Source organism: Equus caballus, chromosome 12 (assembly GCF_041296265.1).
Source record: "Equus caballus isolate H_3958 breed thoroughbred chromosome 12, TB-T2T, whole genome shotgun sequence".
Lineage (NCBI taxonomy): Eukaryota > Metazoa > Chordata > Mammalia > Perissodactyla > Equidae > Equus > Equus caballus.
Window position 1 is genome coordinate 11,534,158 of NC_091695.1, and position 17,486 is coordinate 11,551,643.

At 51.7% G+C, this 17,486-nt stretch overlaps 1 protein-coding gene and 1 long non-coding RNA gene across 2 annotated transcripts in view; one reads left to right on the top strand and one right to left on the bottom strand.

Moving 5' to 3' along the window:
* Window positions 1–17,486, bottom strand: part of LRP4 (LDL receptor related protein 4) — a 48,195-nt gene that overhangs the window by 23,881 nt on the left and 6,828 nt on the right. The window contains exons 2-17 of the mRNA XM_023653983.2: window positions 10,962–11,108; window positions 9,686–9,802; window positions 9,316–9,429; window positions 8,882–8,998; window positions 8,217–8,345; window positions 7,859–7,978; window positions 7,311–7,436; window positions 6,572–6,697; window positions 6,246–6,380; window positions 5,721–5,846; window positions 5,161–5,391; window positions 4,156–4,312; window positions 2,775–2,992; window positions 2,438–2,614; window positions 1,928–2,050; window positions 39–247 (exon numbers count right to left, since the gene is read on the bottom strand). Coding sequence (XP_023509751.2) covers window positions 39–247; window positions 1,928–2,050; window positions 2,438–2,614; window positions 2,775–2,992; window positions 4,156–4,312; window positions 5,161–5,391; window positions 5,721–5,846; window positions 6,246–6,380; window positions 6,572–6,697; window positions 7,311–7,436; window positions 7,859–7,978; window positions 8,217–8,345; window positions 8,882–8,998; window positions 9,316–9,429; window positions 9,686–9,802; window positions 10,962–11,108 — 2,372 coding nt within the window. The remainder of the gene's footprint in view (window positions 1–38; window positions 248–1,927; window positions 2,051–2,437; window positions 2,615–2,774; window positions 2,993–4,155; window positions 4,313–5,160; window positions 5,392–5,720; window positions 5,847–6,245; window positions 6,381–6,571; window positions 6,698–7,310; window positions 7,437–7,858; window positions 7,979–8,216; window positions 8,346–8,881; window positions 8,999–9,315; window positions 9,430–9,685; window positions 9,803–10,961; window positions 11,109–17,486) is intronic.
* Window positions 11,274–15,196, top strand: LOC138916579 (uncharacterized). The gene is made up of 2 exons (XR_011423864.1): window positions 11,274–11,481; window positions 13,630–15,196. It is a non-coding gene; the product is annotated as an uncharacterized lncRNA (long non-coding RNA).

The window sequence follows — 17,486 nt, forward strand, 5'->3', positions numbered from 1 at the left end:
TGCCCTCCCCAAGGGCCTGGGCCCATGCTGGGCCCTACCTCCTGTCCTGTTCCATCCCACTTGGCCCTGCTGATGGTGTCAGTGCTGACATCTGTCCAGTACACGTGGTCATCCCGGGAGTCCCAGTCAAGGGCCACAGCACTGCGCACGTCAGCCAGTGGGATGACATCATCGGACAGGTCCTCTGTGTCGAAGCTGATCCGACGGATGTCCATCCTTCGGGCAAAAAGCAGGAACTTGTCAAGACCTGATCAAAGGCCGAAAGGGGTCTTCTTTTAATGCTCTAAATCCAGTAACAGTGACAGACACAGATGCTCACCTGTGTGACATCTGGTTCAATCATACTTCCTGGGATCTGGGGCCCTCCGTCCCCTACTGTCACACCTCAGGCCCCCTCTGGGCACTGGGCAGCCCGTGCTGGCAGAATCAGACTTTAGGATCAAATGGAAAGAGACTCTACCTGGGGCCCAGAAGTGCATCCCGCGTAAGGGTCTGTCAGCTTCATCTCAACTTCTCTCTCTTACTTCACTCAGCCTCCTCTAGTGCACTGGCTAGAACCCGTCAACCCCACGCTGCCCCTCTGACTTCCACGTCTGCTTCAGGGCTTCCGCTGCTCCACTCGGTCATCTAGATCCCTTCCTCTAGCGCTTCTCTCCACAGCTTTAGCCAATAACGACCATTTACGGAGCACTTACTCCTCACCAGGCACTGAGCTTGGTGCTTTTGTCTCCTTTATGCTTGTAATGATGCCCTGTGGTTCATGTTATCCTTATCCTCATTTTCTGGATGAGCTATCCTGAGGCCAACAGGCGCCAAGTAACTGGCCCAGGATCCCAGGCTACAAAGCACCAGAGCAGGGACTTGAACTCAGGTCTGACTCCAGAGAGAGATGTCTGGCCAGTCCCCTACACATCTTCTTAGGTGGCTCTTCTCCATTTTGTGCCCCTATTCGAGTCTACTTCCCAGTATACTTTTCTGCCTGGAAAGACACTTTCTGCCCAACTTTACCAACTGTCTTCTTTTAAGCCCAGGGAAACTCTTAAGCAGAATCTCCTTGCATCTCATTAAGATAATATGCGGAGGGCTGGGCACAAAAGAATTCAGCGGAATGAGGTTCTCAATGTGTGATGAATGATACTGCGAATATTTTCTCCTAATATTCCTCCAGATATTTTCCCTAATCTCATTCTCTGGAAAGGATCCACATCCTAAGAGAAATTTATTTTAACCAGAGATAAGAGGGTCAGTGGGTACCCGGTGGTAAATGACAGCAGCTGCTGATGGGTGAGGAATTACCCTAGGCCTGGCCATGCCGTATGGCTCGATCACTCCTCTCTGGACTATCGTTAGGAAAAGTCACCTGTGGCTCTGAGCTAGACAAGGCCACCCTCTCGACACAACGCCCCTGCAGGAGCTCAAAAGAAGCCCAAGGAGCCATTCAGGGAGCAAGCAGGGACTCCCATTATCTTTCACTCATCAAGCACACGTTTATCCAGGGCCTACGTAAACAGAGTACCATCAGAAGTCCTAATCTTGGCTCTCTGGTTTAGGGGCTGAAAGAAAGTTTTAACAGGGTGAGGCTAAAGGTAAAGAGGTAGGAAACCAGTCCCCTGCTTTCTAGAAGGGTCTGGAACCTTCTTATTGCCTAGAGATAAAGCATCCTACCTGGTGAAATATACACAAGCCTGGCTGCTGGTGTTCATACTCCATTGTGTGTGTCACTGAGCCTTCAGCATCTATTGCTGGGCCCTCAGCCCTCAGCTTTGACATCAGAGCCCTCAGCCTCTTAAGATCTTCCTCTCCAGGGGCTACTCTAGGAGCCTGGCTCTTCCCCACAACAGGAAATCCCCCGAACTCCTATCCCTTTTTCCTTCCACCCCACCTCTCAAGGCACGTCCACTGAGGCAGGCGCCCCAGACCCACTTACTCTGGGCACAGGCATGGCTGCTGATCTTGCGGAAGCCAGTGGGGCAGGCACAGGTGTAGTTGTGGCCACTGGGCAGACACAGGTGGGTGCAGCCTCCGTTGTTGTCCCCACAGCGGTTTTTCCCTGCTCAAAGAGCCCAGAGTCAGTTAAGACCGAAGGTTGGCAGAGGCGGTCCCAAGGCTAGTGTGTAGAGGTCTGGCTAGGGTGTGAGCTCCCTGGAGGGAGGAACTATGTCGTATGACTTTTTTATAACTCCCCCAACTGCAAGCACAGTGAATACCTCACACATAGAAGATGCCCTATAAATGTCTGCATGAATTAGATGGGAACAGTGAAGCTGGCTGAGTCCTTCCTGAGTCTCGATGTTGTAGCACCCTAAATGTCCAGCAGAGGGTGGAACTAGCCCACGGCAGTGCTAATCTCAAATTTCCCAGGGAGACACAATAGCAACTGTGACAGGTGCTGAAGTCTCAGCGGCACCAGAGGTTTACCCGGTGGGCAGTTTTTTACCTGCAGGCTGGCGCTGGGGGTGCAAGGTGTGGATGTCCATGGGGAAGTGGAGTTTGTTGCGAATGATCTCCTGGTTCTTGCCAGTAAATTTGTTAGCACTGTTGATGCTCTTGGTGTGCCAGTCCGTCCAGTACAGGCTGTCTTCAAACACCGTGATGGCAAAGGGGTGTGGTAGGCCTGGGGAAAGTCCAAGACGACCTCAGTCCAGACACACCCTACCATGGCTCCTAGGCCCAGGCCTGGCAACTGTACAAATCTCGCCCTTTGCCAAGGCTCCTGGGGGCCGGGATGGGGAAGAGAGAGGATGAGAGATGGAGGAGTGGAGGAAGCGCCTCACCCTGGCTAATGACAGCCTTGCGGTGACTCCCATCCAGATTGGCCCTCTCGATGACGTGGTGCTTAGCATCCACCCAGTACATACGGCGCCCAGCATAGTCGATAGTGAGGCCATTGGGCCAAAAGAGATGGGTATCGGCGATGATGCGGCGCCCAGAGCCATCCATGCTGGAGGCCTCGATGCGGGGGGTGTTGCCCCAGTCTGTCCAGTAAATGGTACTAGAAAGAGAGGAAAGGAAACTGAGAGGCAGGCAGCAGAGGGCGGGCATGTAACCAGGAGAGTAATCAGGCAAGGAGCTTTCATCCATTTAACCCAGGGGACTCCAACTGGTAGGAGACACATTCTCTTTGGTCCACAGAGTGGTTTTTTTTTTTAAAGATTTTATTTTTTTTTCCTTTTTCTCCCCAAAGCCCCCCGGTACATAGTTGTATATTCTTAGTTGTGGGTCCTTCCAGTTGTGGCATGTGGGACACCGCCTCAGCATGGTTTGATGAGCAGTGCCATGTCCGCGCCCAGGATTTGAACCAACGAAACACTGGGCCGCCTGCAGCGGAGCGCGTGAACTCAACCACTCGGCCACGGGGCCAGCCCCCCACAGAGTGTTTTTTAAACGTCTCTACACAGGGCATTTATTCATTTAACACTTTTTTTTTTTTTTTTTGGAGTATCTGCTATGGGCAGGGCACTATCTCAGGCATTGGGAATGCAGCAGGGAACAAAACGGACAAAAATTCCGACCCTCGTGAAATTGCCAATAAAGTGTAATATTAGTTAGGATGGGCACTGTCTTCTTTGTCCCAATCTCTGCCACTGCCTTTTGTATTTTACACACACACACACACACACACACACTGTGTTTCTAAAACAGCTAACCTACAACTCAGCATCTTAGAGGATACCCCCCTCAATTGACTGAATTTTAAATAGTCAGAGGCTAAACACTTCCATTTCAGGAGACTTTTCTTCTAATAATAAAAAGTTAATTTTTGGCAATAAAAATTATTACTATCAATATTATCATATTACCCTATGAGCTAATAATAAAAATACTAATCATCTACAACTTATCTAATGTGTATTATGCCACTGAAAACGCATCGTCTCATTTCATTTTCACACAGCTCAGAGGTAGGTATGTTTCTTATCACCAATTTAGAAATGAGTAAATGGAGGCAGAGAGATTAACTAGGCCAAGGCCACGGCCACACAGCCAGCTACTGCAAAGCCGAGACTCAAATCTAGGTGTATATGGGTGCAGAGCCCACACTGTTAAAAGCACACTGTGAGGATGTCTCCCTAATAAAGCCTGGCCCAGGTGGCCCGGGAACTGTCCCTAGAGGTGGCAAGAGGGATTTGGGAGCTTGAGACACAACTCACTCACCCCTCCATGGGGTGTAAGGCAATGGCCCGGGGCTTCTCGAGGTTCTGCCAAAGCAGCACCTTCCGGTGGGCCCCATCCAGGTTGGCCACTTCAATCCTGGACGTCCCTGAGTCGGTCCAGTAGAGTTTGTCGTGGACCCAATCCACAGCCAGGCCCCCTGGGGAAAAGAAGCAGTGGAAGAGTGTCAGGCATTCAGCCCAGGCTCCTCTGTGCCATAGTAACAAGCACAAACTCAGCCATGAAGCAGCTTCTCGGGCCAGGCACTGTTTGAACCATTTTGCATATATTAACTCACTCAATCGTCAGAACAACTCTGAGCTAGGTACTATAATCCCCGTGAAGAGGAAGAAACTGAGGCACAGCAAAGTCAAGTAACCGTGCAAGGTCATGCATTTCCTCCTCACAGCCAACCATTTTCCACTCCCTGAATTCTGGCTCCCTCACCCACACCCAGGGTCTCCAACTGCACCAGCTCAGGGGTTTGCAAATTGTGGCCTTAGGGTTTTGCAGAGGCACTCCAGAAGTTCTGTAAGCTTCTGAGTCAAACGTGCTCGATACCAAATTCTAACTCACTTCACCTGCCTGTAGAACGGCCCGAGATTGCAAAGTGAGCTGTTGTTTTTTGAATCCGTAAACATTGGATATATTTATCTTGGTTGATCAGGATATTCTTAATGCGTAGCAATCAAAACGAAATTCAGAATTAAACTGGATGCACAGGCCTGATCAAGAACTGTAACTATCATCCATAAAGGGCTGATTTCAAATGATTACATTCATCAAAACGGTCTCATTATTCTGATAGGGCTCAAAACGAGCAAATGTTACAGACCCAAACCTATGAAGTTAATGTATACTAACAAATGTCTTCTGCATTAAAGCCATCCAAGATTTCACCGGAAGATGTTCCGCTGCCTAGGGTTTGCAAGCCACCAGCCTGTTCCTTCCAAGGCTGTTTTGCACATGGTGTGGCCCTCTCCTGCCCCACGGGGCCTTGTTCCCTACCTGGGCTCTCCAGCCCCGTAGACACAACCTCCTCCACGTTGCTGCCATTGAGGTTGGCACGGAGGATCCGGTCCAGCGTGACGTCTGACCAGAAGACGAGCTCGCGCCGGTGATGGAAATCGAGGGCGATGGCGTTCTCCAGGTTGTTGAGCAGCAGCGTGTACTCGGAGCGGTGCGGCAGCACCTGCCGGATGTCGATGCGATTGGCGAACAGTAGCACAGGCTCCGGCCCTGGGACATGGCATAGAAATGGGGCCCCCACCGACCTCCAGAGCTGCCCCATCAGCATGCACTCCGAGCCAACTCAGCTGACACATGGGACCCCTTGCCCACTAGGGCACGCCTCGAGCTGTCAGCATCCCTGCTAGTGGGAGCCTCCAGAATCAACACCCCCACTCCGCCCCAGCAGAGCTTTTCTTGGGGCCCAGAATGCACCTCGTAGCTCCATCTTGCTGCGATAGAAGTCTCTCCACCTCTCAGCAAATCCCTGAATCCTGGAGCACCTGGCTGTCTCCACGCCCAGCCCTCTGCCCACCCAGCCAAATGCCGACAGCCCTTACCCAAAGCCTTGCAGCTGCGCCGGTCAGGCCGCAGTTCGTAGCCCGCCTCACACCAGCACTGGAAAGCCCCTTCGCTGTTGGTGCAGCCCTGGCTGCAATACCCCTCCTCAGCACATTCATTCACATCTGTGAGGACCGGACAGGGTCAGGAATGTGTCTTCTGCCATCCTCCCACCCAGACTCCCTGGCTGACTAGCTGCTTTCCTGCCCACATATCCATCTATTTCCCAGGCCTAGTGGGAAGGCTATTTAACAAGCGGTTAAAGGCTTCGAGATCACGCAGACCTGGGCTGGAATCCCAGCTCTGCTACTCACCAGCTCTGTGGCCTTCAGTAAGTTACTTAGCCTCTCTGAGCTTCAGTTTCCCCATCTGTGAAATGGGAAGGAGGATCCCCACTCCCTAGAGTTAGTGTGATGATGAAATGAGGTCACGTCTGTCAAATGCGTGATCAATGGGAAACACAGCTGCCTGTCTGCTGCCCCGCCCAGCATCCCAGCCCTGCTCCATATCAGGCCCTAGCTCACCCTGGCACATGTGACCATCCTCTGTGAGCCGGTAGCCGGTGTGGCAGGTACACTGCACTGTCCCCCGCACCATCTGGCACTTCTGGGCGCAGCCACCGTTGTTAACATTGCAGCTCTCCTCACCCGTCCGGGGCCCTGTGCCAGCCAAGCCAGAGATGGGAGTTGAGCCCAGAATCCTCCCCCAGACAGCCAACTTGGCATTCCACCTGGACCACGAAGAACAGCTCCCGAGGCTGCAAGAGTCCCCAGGGAGGGTTCTCTTTGAACCTTATGGGTGGGGTTCAGCCACAAACCATGGGCGAGGCCCGCCCACTGGGGACACTCACGGCAGTTCTGCTGTGGGCTCTCATCGCTGTTGTCACCACAGTCATTGACCCCATTGCACAACTTCCTCTGCCCGATGCAGCGCCCGTTCCAACACAGGAACTGGTCCGAGGCACACTGGGGGCTTCCTAGAGAGGGAGGGAGGGAAGCGGGGAAGGGAGGGAGAGGCAAGTCACAGCAGGGCAGGGCTTGGGTCAACAAAAGGATGGGAGTCTGTCATTTTCTAGGGCGAGCTGGAGACAGATGAGACTCAAGGTGGGAGGTTGGGGTCCAAGGCAGGAAACAGCTCAGACAGGGCTGGCTGAATGTCTGCATTCGTTTTCTCCCCAGGACACCACAGTGAGATGGTGAGGGATGTGGGACAGAATGACAGAGCGCGTCCGTGTGTCCGGCACCCGGTGTGGCTAGGGGAGTGGGCGTGGGGGCTGTCAGCCACAGAGAGCAGTCCTTGCTCAACAGGCCAGAGCAAGAGGCACTGGCTGTGTGTGAGTTAGAACGTGAGAAGCAATTGAAACTCAGAGCCCTGATACTGTATTCCAGGCCATAAGCCTGCAGGTCAACGGACGCACCTGGATTTGACACTGGTAACCGAGAAGGGCAGGAAAAATCCAGGCCACAGGCAAGATCTTGCTAACGCATCACCTTCACCCAACTGGAATGGAGCAGTAACACCCTCTTTCCACCCCCATCTTCCAAGCCAACTACGGGTTAAGGGGCCTGGGTACCCCTGGGAGACTCTACCTGTGTTCTCACAGTTCTCTTCATCGCTGTTGTCTGCACAATCATCCTCACCATCGCAGCGCCAGGACAGGCGGACGCAGCGGCCGGACCGACAGCGGAACTGTTCTGCTGTGCACATGGAGGTGGCTGCGCAAAGCAAAGGTCAAATGAAAGGCTGGCCCCACTACAGCCCGAAACTCCACCCTGCCACCCAAAACTGCACTCTCTGCCAGCATCCATGCCCTCTTCTCGACACCAGTGGCTCAGTTGGTGTGTATGGCATCTTTGTGTGAATCAAAAAAAGGTGCCCTTTTTCAAGACACTTTACTGCCATCTGCTGGAAAACTGCCGTGATGAATATATAAATCTATATAATTATAGAACACGTAAGTTCATTGTGTGACTGGCATCCCTTTGGACATAGTGCCTCCGTGCAGTGCCCAACCGACACCACTGTTCACAGAGGTCATGTCCAATTTGTGTGCAGTCTGTATCAGTGGCGGCCTTTTTGGCTCCACAGCCTCCTTCCCTACTTCCGGCCCAGACCTTTGGCACCGTCCCCCACTCACTGCAGTTGCGCTCATCAGATTGGTCATCACAGTCTGCATCGCCATCACAGCGCCAGCCAGCGTTGATGCACAGGCCACTGTCACACATGAACTCCCCAGAGCGGCAGGGCTGGTGGGAGGCTGGGAAAACACAACAGACATCTGTCTCCAGCCAGTGTATGCAGACAGGGTGCCACGGCAGACCAGAAACCACAGTCCCAGCACCCCAGCTCCTCCATCTCTGCCCAAAAGGGACCAAAAATTTCAGAAACTCCTCCCCTCGCCTCCTGCCCCAGTTGGCACCTGTGCCTTGCCCTCCCAGGAGCTCCTCCCAGCTGGGCCTCCCCTCCTCCTCCACCCAGCTGGCCAGAGCACTCACAGCAGTCGGACTCGTCTGACCAGTCTCCGCAGTCATCATCGCCATCACAGTGGTAGATATCGAGGATGCAGCGGCCGTAGGCACACTGGAACTCCTCCAGGTTGCAGGGGGGCGCTGGCACCGCAGAGGCTGGAAGGAAGGCAGGGGTGGGGAAGGGCCTACGCTCAGGCCTGGACAGAGGCGAGGGGCCCTGCCTCCTCCAAGGGGCAAGATGCTCAGGCAAAGTAACCAGGTTTCATTTGAGACGGCCCTTAGAGACGCCCACATTCTGGCAGAACAAAGGCAGATCTCCCTTCTCACCTGGGGAAGCTGCCCCCACCCTACTCAGCCTAGGAGGAGCTACTGCTTTATTGTGTGTGTGAGGAAGATAGTCTCTGAGCCAACACCTGTGCCAATCTTCCTCTATATTTCGTATGTGGGATGCTGTCACAGCGTGGCTTTATGAGTGGCGTGTAGGTCCAGGATCTGAATCCATGAGTCCCAGGCCACCAAAGTGGAGTGCACAAACTTAACCACTACACCACCAGGCTGGCCCCAGGAGCTGCTTCTTCAGAACCTGCTCTCCTTGCCCACTGTCCATGCACTCCTCGGCCTGGCCCTCAGTCCATGGGATGGAGCCCTCTGCCCCATCCTAGCCCAAAAGCCTGAGTTCTGGGGCCACTCACGACAGTTCTCCTCGTCAGAGCCATCTTTGCAGTCGGTGTCACCATCGCAGTACCAGTGCTCAGCAATGCAGCTCCCGTCACTGCAGCGGAATTCCTTGTCAGAGCACTTGCGCATGTCTGGAGGGGACAATGGGACAGCAATCCTGAAGGAGCCCTACAGGCAACCCTCCTCCCACACTCCTCCCTGCCTCCTGCCCTCACTGCCCCTGGGGGTCTGACCCAGGCCCTGCAAGACACCACACTCGGTGCAGACTCTCTGGAGAAAGCCCAGGCCCTGGAGAGCCTGGGCCTCAGCCTCCTGTCCTGGGGTTCCCCTCCTACCTTCCTCCAGCTGCTCCAGACACCTGGGCAGCGCTGGAGCCATTGCTGGGCTTTTCCCCCACGGCGAGACCAGCCACCAGCCCTCCTGCCGGCCTCCCCAGAGCACCACTCACCACACTGCTCATCGCTGTTGTCGCCACAATCATTGTCACCATCACAATGCCACAGGCTCCGGATGCAGTAGCCATTCTGGCAGGGGAACTCATCCTCTTCACACTCCCGAGGGGCTGTGGGCACAGAGCAGTCAGGCTGCTACAGGCAGTGGGGGCCAGTGCCTGGAAGCCCAAAAGAAAGCCTTGCAGAGCAGAGATTCAAAGCAGGTGGCTGTCTTTCAGGGGCTTATCTGACCGAGAGAGGAGGTGAAAGGACAGGACAAAGAGCTGAAGACCCCAGGGCTGACGTGGGCCTGGGGCATCATTTTCTGATTGAAAATCTTTGCCCAACAGAGCCTGATGGAGCCCGCCTGGCCCTGCTAGCACTCACGACAGTCCTGCTCATCTGAGTCGTCCTCACAGTCGTTGTCCCCGTCGCAAACCCAGGAGCGGCGGATGCACTTGCCATTGTCACAGTGAAAGTCAAGAGGGGAGCAGGTGGGCAACACTGGGTCCCAGGAAAAGAAAGGAAAAGGGGATCAGGCTGGTAAACTTACTCAGGCAGGCTCAACGAGGCCAGAAATTCTCTCCCAATACCCCTTGTTCCAGTCTCCCTATCTGAATGACAGCCCTTCCTCACAGCCTCCTAGGCCTGCCCCCAGCTGATGGAGAAGCTGAGCAGAAAATGTGAGAATATTAGAAAGGAATGGTGGTGTGGGGTCCTCAGGGCAGAACAGCCCAACAAACTCAAAACCACCAAGAAAGCAGTAAGAAAAACATGAGTAAGAGTAAGAAGCGTATTTTTTCTTTACCTCTTCTTTTAAAGATGATTGACACTCATGGGCTCAATTTCCAGTTCAAGAACTCATTTACTTATCACACTGAGCAAGTCAGTTACCCTCTCTGAGCTGTAGCTTCTTCGATCGTACAACGGGGATAATTACACTGACTCACAGGAGTCTTTGGAGATAATGCACATGAAAGTGAGCCATTTACCATCATCACAATTAGCGGAACTGGTTAGGGTTAATAAGGTCCAGGTTGTAGCTTCATTCTTATCAGACTAATTAGCCACCTCCAGACACAGGTCTGCAGGTTGGCGGTTGCATCCCTAAACCCAGACAACGGGCTCAGCTCTGATGTGTCCAAGACAGGACACCCTAGCCCATTGTGCATATGTTACTACACTAGGGGAAAAGGGAGATTTGAAGAGAATATTAGATTTCTTACCACGTTTACGTTATTTAAAATGGTGTGATTACACGGAATAACAGTGTAAGAAACACATAAATAATCTGCATCCATGTATTAATGCACATTAAAAAAGCAGAAATATGCAGCACAAATACACAAACGCATATTCACATAAATATAGAGAGATCTATTTAAAGAGACTATCTGTAGTTTCAAGGGTGTTTTCTTCTATACGTGTTTCCAAGTTTGTTTTATTGGACATATACGCATGGAAATATACACAGGAGGGTTGAAGCCAAGCATATTGTGAAAAACACCCATCTGTCAGTATGTGTCACGCTCGCAAGAGTCCAGCGCTCTGAGTCTGACACACCTGATGCACAGAGCGCTCCGTCAGACTTGTCGTTGCTCCCTCGCCCCCAAGTCCCTCTTCTACCACTTCCCACCGCCCCACGGGGAAGCGAGGTTCTTACTACATCCATCCTCATCGCTGTGGTCCCCGCAGTCGTTGTCTCCATCACACTGCCACTGGGCGGGGATGCAAGTACACTCGCCAAGGGCACTCACGGCACACGTGAAGTGGTTCCGCCCACAAGCACACTGAGGGCTGCTGGCTAGGCCTGGGCGGAGGTAAGAGGAACCAGTGAGGGCTCAGCTCCTGCCCAACCAAAGCCCATTCTAGGCGGCAAGGTAGAGGAGCCAGGTGTAGGGGCACTGTCACCCAGGGAGCCATTGTGACACTACAGGGAGATGCAGACAATGCAATTGCACCTTCCGCCTCCTCCAAGGCACAAATGGACAAGGAGATACCCTCTGATTTGGGGCTCACAAATAGTCCAGGTGCCCACCTCTATAACAGGGCTTTTTTGCAGAGCACCCCCAAAGGCCCAGAGACAAATGATGCCACCTGGACGGTTGGTGCTCTTGAAGAAGGGGAGCAGGGGACAGAAGGCGTGATACAGAGAGGCCTCCATATCCTTCCTCCAAACCTAGGTTGAGATGCAGATGTTTTTGCCCGTATCCAGGACTTGGCCTTGGGATGTTGGCTGGGGAGGGCAAGAAATAAGGGTGGAATTGAAATGCTGGAGCCCCTTTAGGGATAAAGGGTCCACACAGCGGAGCAGGAAGCAGGACCGGCTGCTGTGAGTTCCCCAGGCAGAACTCACTCTTGAGGACAGTGGCTAAGGAGGAGTGGGGCCTGAGGGAGGGAACCAGGCCACTACAGGGCAGAGTGACTGGGACCAGTCAGGGCCTTCCTGTCTGTGGGACAGGCCGCAGCCTGGAGGAAGGACGGCAGAAGCAGCCCCTCCCCCAGCCTCGGCAGCACGCAGCTGGGCTTCCCTATTGAGCATCCAGCTATCTGCCTGGCCAAGTCCCATGACCGGCTGCTGTGCCCCCTCCCCAGCGTGCCCAGCAGGATGCCCTGGGATGGCGTGTGAATGGCTCGGTGCCCCCGCTCCAGCCTCAGCTGGAACAAAGGGTTCTGCCAGGGTCACTCTCCCCCCTCCCAGCATTCATCTAACCCGCTGGGCCGCTGCAGCTGGGAAAGAAGGGGGCCACCGCTCATCGCTCCCCCCAGCTTTCTTCTCCCCTTCCTCCCCTCGGCTGGGCCCTGCCCTCAGGCTGGTCTGGACCAGGGAAGGAGCCAGCTCCTAAATTACTAGCCCTCTTCCTGTACTATTTCCCCGAGCCCAGCTTCTCTCTCTTGGCTCATCTCCTTGATGGACATCCTCACCTCCCATTAGATTACTAGGCCTGGCTTAGGGCTTAGGGCTTAGGTCCCAGAATGAAAGGGTGCCATCCTCTCCAAAAGCAAAGAGAGAGCCCAAGACCCCTGCATCTCCACTTCAGCCCCAAGGGTCAGTATGAGTAAAAGGCAGGGGTTCCTAACCTGTAGATGATGGATGGATGGCATGGGGATCTGTGAACCCCTGAAACGACAGGCAAGATGTACATTTCTGGAGCTAAAGGCCACAGCTTTTGCCAGATCCTCAACTAAGGCCTGCCCTCCCCCTCCACATGCTAAGGGAATCAGCTGCCCTAGAAAAGATGCAGGATTTCCTGCGGAAGCCAAAGGAATCCGTTTGAGAGGTGCAGCATCCCTATACCTCACAGGAAGGCCTTACTCCCAGCGCAGCGCTCCTGTCTCTCTGCCAGTGTAGGACAGTGGACCCTTCCCCAGGGAAGCACTGAAGACCCAGCTGCCCTAGCCCCAGCACCATCCTCTTGGCCTGTTCCGAGAGCACTGAGAAAGGATGGGGCTTTTTTCACCCAGACTCTGGGCACCAAAGCCTGAGGAACTTTCGTAGTATGACCAGCTCATCACAGCTATAGGCACTACTTTCGGGAACTCTGGCTGAGGAAACAGCAAAGACTAAGTATTCCAGAGGGCTCCATATGGTGGGGCTCTCCAACATGCAGATCCCCTTCATGGGGAGGATGGTAAAGACAGAGGATAGAGCTAACTCAGTGGTTCTCAACCAGGGATGATGTTTCCCCCCAGGGGGCATATGGAAATGTGTGATGACATTTTTGGTTGCCATGATTGGCGGTACTTCTGGCATCTAGGGCACAGAAGCCAGGGATGCTGCCAAATATCCTTCAATGTACAGGAAAGGCTGCCACAACAAAGAAATCATCCAGCACAAAATGTCAATAGAGGTTGAGAAACTCTGCTAGCCACACACAGCGGGGAGTAGGGCAGCACCAATGAGGAGTTCAGGGTAAAGAGCGTAAGGAGAATAGAGAGAAAGAAGGGGGAAGTTGGGGGGAAGGGGGAGAGGAAAAAGCACGGGATCTGGAGCAGACAGACCCGGGTTCCAGTGACCAGCTGTGCGACCCCGTGCGAGTCACAGAGCTCCCCAAGCCTCAGTTTCTTCATTTGTAAAAGACCACAGGATAAATTGAAAGAAGCTAGCCTCGTGCCTTGGCACACCAAAGATGCTCAACCAATGCAGGATGAGAGTGTGCAGGTGTAGGGATGCAGGGGCTAAATTCTTCCCAAGGGCCTTGAATTTAAGAAGCCGAGTACCAGGACTGGGAGAGCAAGGACAGTAGTAGCCTGGCACAACACGAAAGTCAAAAGGAACGCTGAAGGTAAAGAGGAGCCTTCAGTCCTGTGTTTTTCTGGGGTTCTTTTAGGGCTCCACCCCCGCCTTTGGCTGAGTGATAAAAGAAGTCTTGATTTCCCTGTGCGGACTTCAGGAACAAAGCATTCCATCGGGTGGGCATCAAGTTCTTTGCAGGCGAATGAAGAGTCATGACTTCCTGGATGTCAGAGCAACGTCTGAACGTCAGCGTGTGAAGGTCAGGCAGCCACTGGCGGGCAAACCCTGGCTGGGGCTTTCATACAGTAAACAGACACATTATACTCCAAAAAGCCAGCTCTTCGGGACAACTGTTGCCCCTCTGGGATCCCCGGAGGTGGAATTCTGCCTTTTCACTCAAGTCCTGGCTGTGATCATAAAGGACAGCTTTTAACCCTTTTTAACTAAAAGAATGGTGAGTGAAGAAAGGAAACAAATGACTGCGGGTGGCAAAACACAGTCTTCATTTTAAGAAATGCTAAGTTAGAATACTCAGCTATGCTACTGGCCTTGAAAGCTATTTGCCAGCCACACTTGCAAGCTCCCTGGGCCTCCAGGGGCTTGGGCCTTTTGACCTAACGCAATTCAACAAGGAAAAGATCTCTCCCCAAAGGGTTTGCCATCCCTAATCATCAAGTCATCAAGTTTTGGGGTTACATGTCAATGCACTCATAGGGTCTTCCTGAGAGGTTAATCAAACTGTCACCACCTGCATCTTACCTCCCTCGCCTCAGCCACCTTACCAATTTCTCACTGCTTTCTTTTGAAGGAAAGAAGGAAAACATCCACCCGGTATACCAGACAGTGTACCATGGTGGTAGAGAGCACAGATTCTGGACTCAGAGAGATGAGTTCAAATCCTGGTTCTACCACTAACTCTACAAGTTTGAGTAAGTTAATTAATGTCTCTGAGCCTCAGTTTCCTCATCCATAAAATGGGAATAATAATAATAGTGCTACCACAAAGGATTTTGTAAAGATTAAATTAAATAATTCATATAAACTGTTTAGCACAGGGCTGGCACACAGCAAATCTTCATAATACTACAACCGTCATTTACTGAGCACCTACCAGGTACCCTCCAAATTCTTTCCTAAGTGCTTTTCATGTGCTCCATCATTGAATGCTCTCAACAACCCTGGGAGGTGGCACTGTTCTCATTATCACCACTTTATAGTTGGGGACACTGAGACAGAGAGGGGAAGTCTGTCGACAGGTCACCCAGATACTAAGGTTTGGAGCGGGCATTCACATGTAGGCAGGTCGATCCCAGAGCCTCTGCTCTTAATCACTTCATTATCCTGCCTCCCAATAAACAGTATTACTACTATGAGAATTTCCAAAACCCTGAGGTCAGAAAGGGGAATTTACAACACGAGAACTTCTGGGTCTCTCTCCTTTATGCACTATTGATTAGCAAATACACAGTGAGTTTACAAATCTCAGGCAGTGACCTCTCCTTCCGGTTACCGCTAAGGCTAAAGACCACTTTCCCTCGCCCTAGGGTAAAGTGGTGAAGTGGGACAGTCTGGAGCTCCCGTCCTTTAAACCAGTGTCTCAGTGTTGTGTTGGTCCAGAAATGGACAGGGCTTCTGATGACAATTATATTCTGCAGCTTCTCTTTACGGTTTGCAAGCTGCTTTTACATACACATTTGCATTCTCATTTAATCATTACAACAACCCTGAGTAGTTACCGTAGTGCCCATTTAATAGGTAAGGTCATCTGCTTTGGCCAAGGTCATGGGGTAAGTAGGAGAGCCGGGATGGCAGGTCCATTTTGACCTTTAGACCAAGTATTCTTTTTCTAATGCCATCTCAGAATCTGGACTTTCAATAAGCTTCCCAGGCGACACGGACGCACACTCGAGTTAGAGAGGCACTGTTTTCCACCATCCCAGAGAACGCTCAGCTGAAACGGGGCCACACCTGTCACTTGGAGGCCCAAGGTGGACAGTGACTATACACAGCTACAGAGCAGCTTTTTCAAGTTGAACCGGAAATGAGATGGCTGAAGGAGTGTCCTGTGAGTGCTGGAATATGACAGCTACCCCAGTGTGAAAGGGATGAGAATGGGAACAGGAAGAATCATCACTCATATAAGCAAAGGATGTTTTTCTTTTTTTTCTTTTTGCTGAGGAAGATTTCCCCTAAGCTAGCATACACTGTCAATCCTTTTTTTTTTTTTTTTGGCTTGAGGAAGATTACGCCTGAGTTAACGTCTGTGTCAATTTTCCTCTACTTTCTATGTGGGTCACTGCCACAGCATGGCTTGATGAGTGGTGTAGGTCTGCACCCAGGATCCGAACACGGGCTGCCAAAGCAGAGCATGCTGAACTTAACCACTATACCAGGGGCCGGTCCCAGGATGTTTTTCTTATACTAAAGCTCTCCTCTTTCCTCCTGTCCACAGGTGGTAATGGTAAGGATATAAACCTTATTTAATGAGAATAAGTTATGTAAAATGACCCTAAACTACATCTAGGCTATTCAAGGGACCAATCGACTGATTTCAGCTCCTCGCACAGCCTACTCAGTAAGTGTCTCTCACTAGATGGGATGCCCCAGTAGCAAGACAAAACTGACATAACTGAAAGGAGTGGCACAAGGAGCCACATAGAAATGGATCTAACTTCATCCAGGAGACACCTGGAATCTGGAGGGATCTGGGTGCCTATAAATAGCCACCATTTGAGAGGACAGAGCTTGCATAGAAAACATCAGAACTAATACCAAAAAAGGTAAATGGTTGGCAGCAGAAGGAGGCCAGGAAGTGAACCCTTTCCTGATGCTGTCCCACCTGGACCCTCGCAGCCTGGCGGAGTTGAAAGCCCCTGCTCTGTGCCCCAGAGGCCCATCATGCCTCCTCTTATGATGGCATTTAGTCCACTGCAGGATCATTGTCACTTACTGGACCCTAAGCCTCTTGGCATTTGGAATTACATGATACAGGGCTTTCTATTTGTATTCACAGTGCACAGTTCAATGCTTGGTATGGAGCAGATGATCAACATAAGTTTGTAAAATGACTGAATGATATATTCCTCTAGAGTCTTGTGAGAGTTGGAGTCAAAGGAAAAGAGAGGTCCAGAATATTAGAAAGAAAAATTGTTATTTCCTATCTAATCTGTACTCGAGAAAACAGGAATCTTCTTTTTAAGGTGGCTTCCTAGTCCTATCCAGGTTAAGTTCACTCCCTTCTCTTCCGAGAGTTCCTTTCACTTGCTGTGACATGCAACGACTCTACTTCTTTCTGTCCCTGGATTCCTAGAGGCCAGCCTTACCCGGTTTGAAAATCTACCTGGTGAAGTCTTTTCCTAGTGGGCCCTCTCCAAAGGGACACTACTAGACACAGGATTACTGGTCCCAGCAAGTGCAGCCCTCTTTTGGTACTCTTAAACACAGAAAAGAAGTTCTTCATGGTCAGCCTCCAAAGTTACGAGGCAGAAGAGCACAATGTTAAGAAGACGGTCACAAAACTTAGCTAATTCCTGGCTGTCTGACTTTGGGCATGTTATTTAATCTCTTTATACCTTAGTTTCTCATCAGAAAAAATTGGGATAATAAGAGCCCTTACCTCATCTGGATGTTATGAGAACTAAATCAGTTAATTCGTAAAAAGCATTCAGCACAATTTCTGGCACATATGGAGCTCTCAATAAACAACAGCTCCTGCTAACAGTATTACAGAATTTGGCTCCCCCCAGAACTGTCTTATTCAGGGCCCCCATGATTAAGCCCTGCTATTTCAGGGCTTGAGATGTCTAAAAGCCCTACTGTGTGCCAAGCTGCAGTGCCATGGGTTAAGCTGGTGACGTGAATGACCACAGGAAGAGATGGAAAGGAAGGGATGGAAAGTAGCGTGGCAAGAGTCCTGCTTTCCTGCCTTTCTCTGGAGGAGCTGGAGGCATA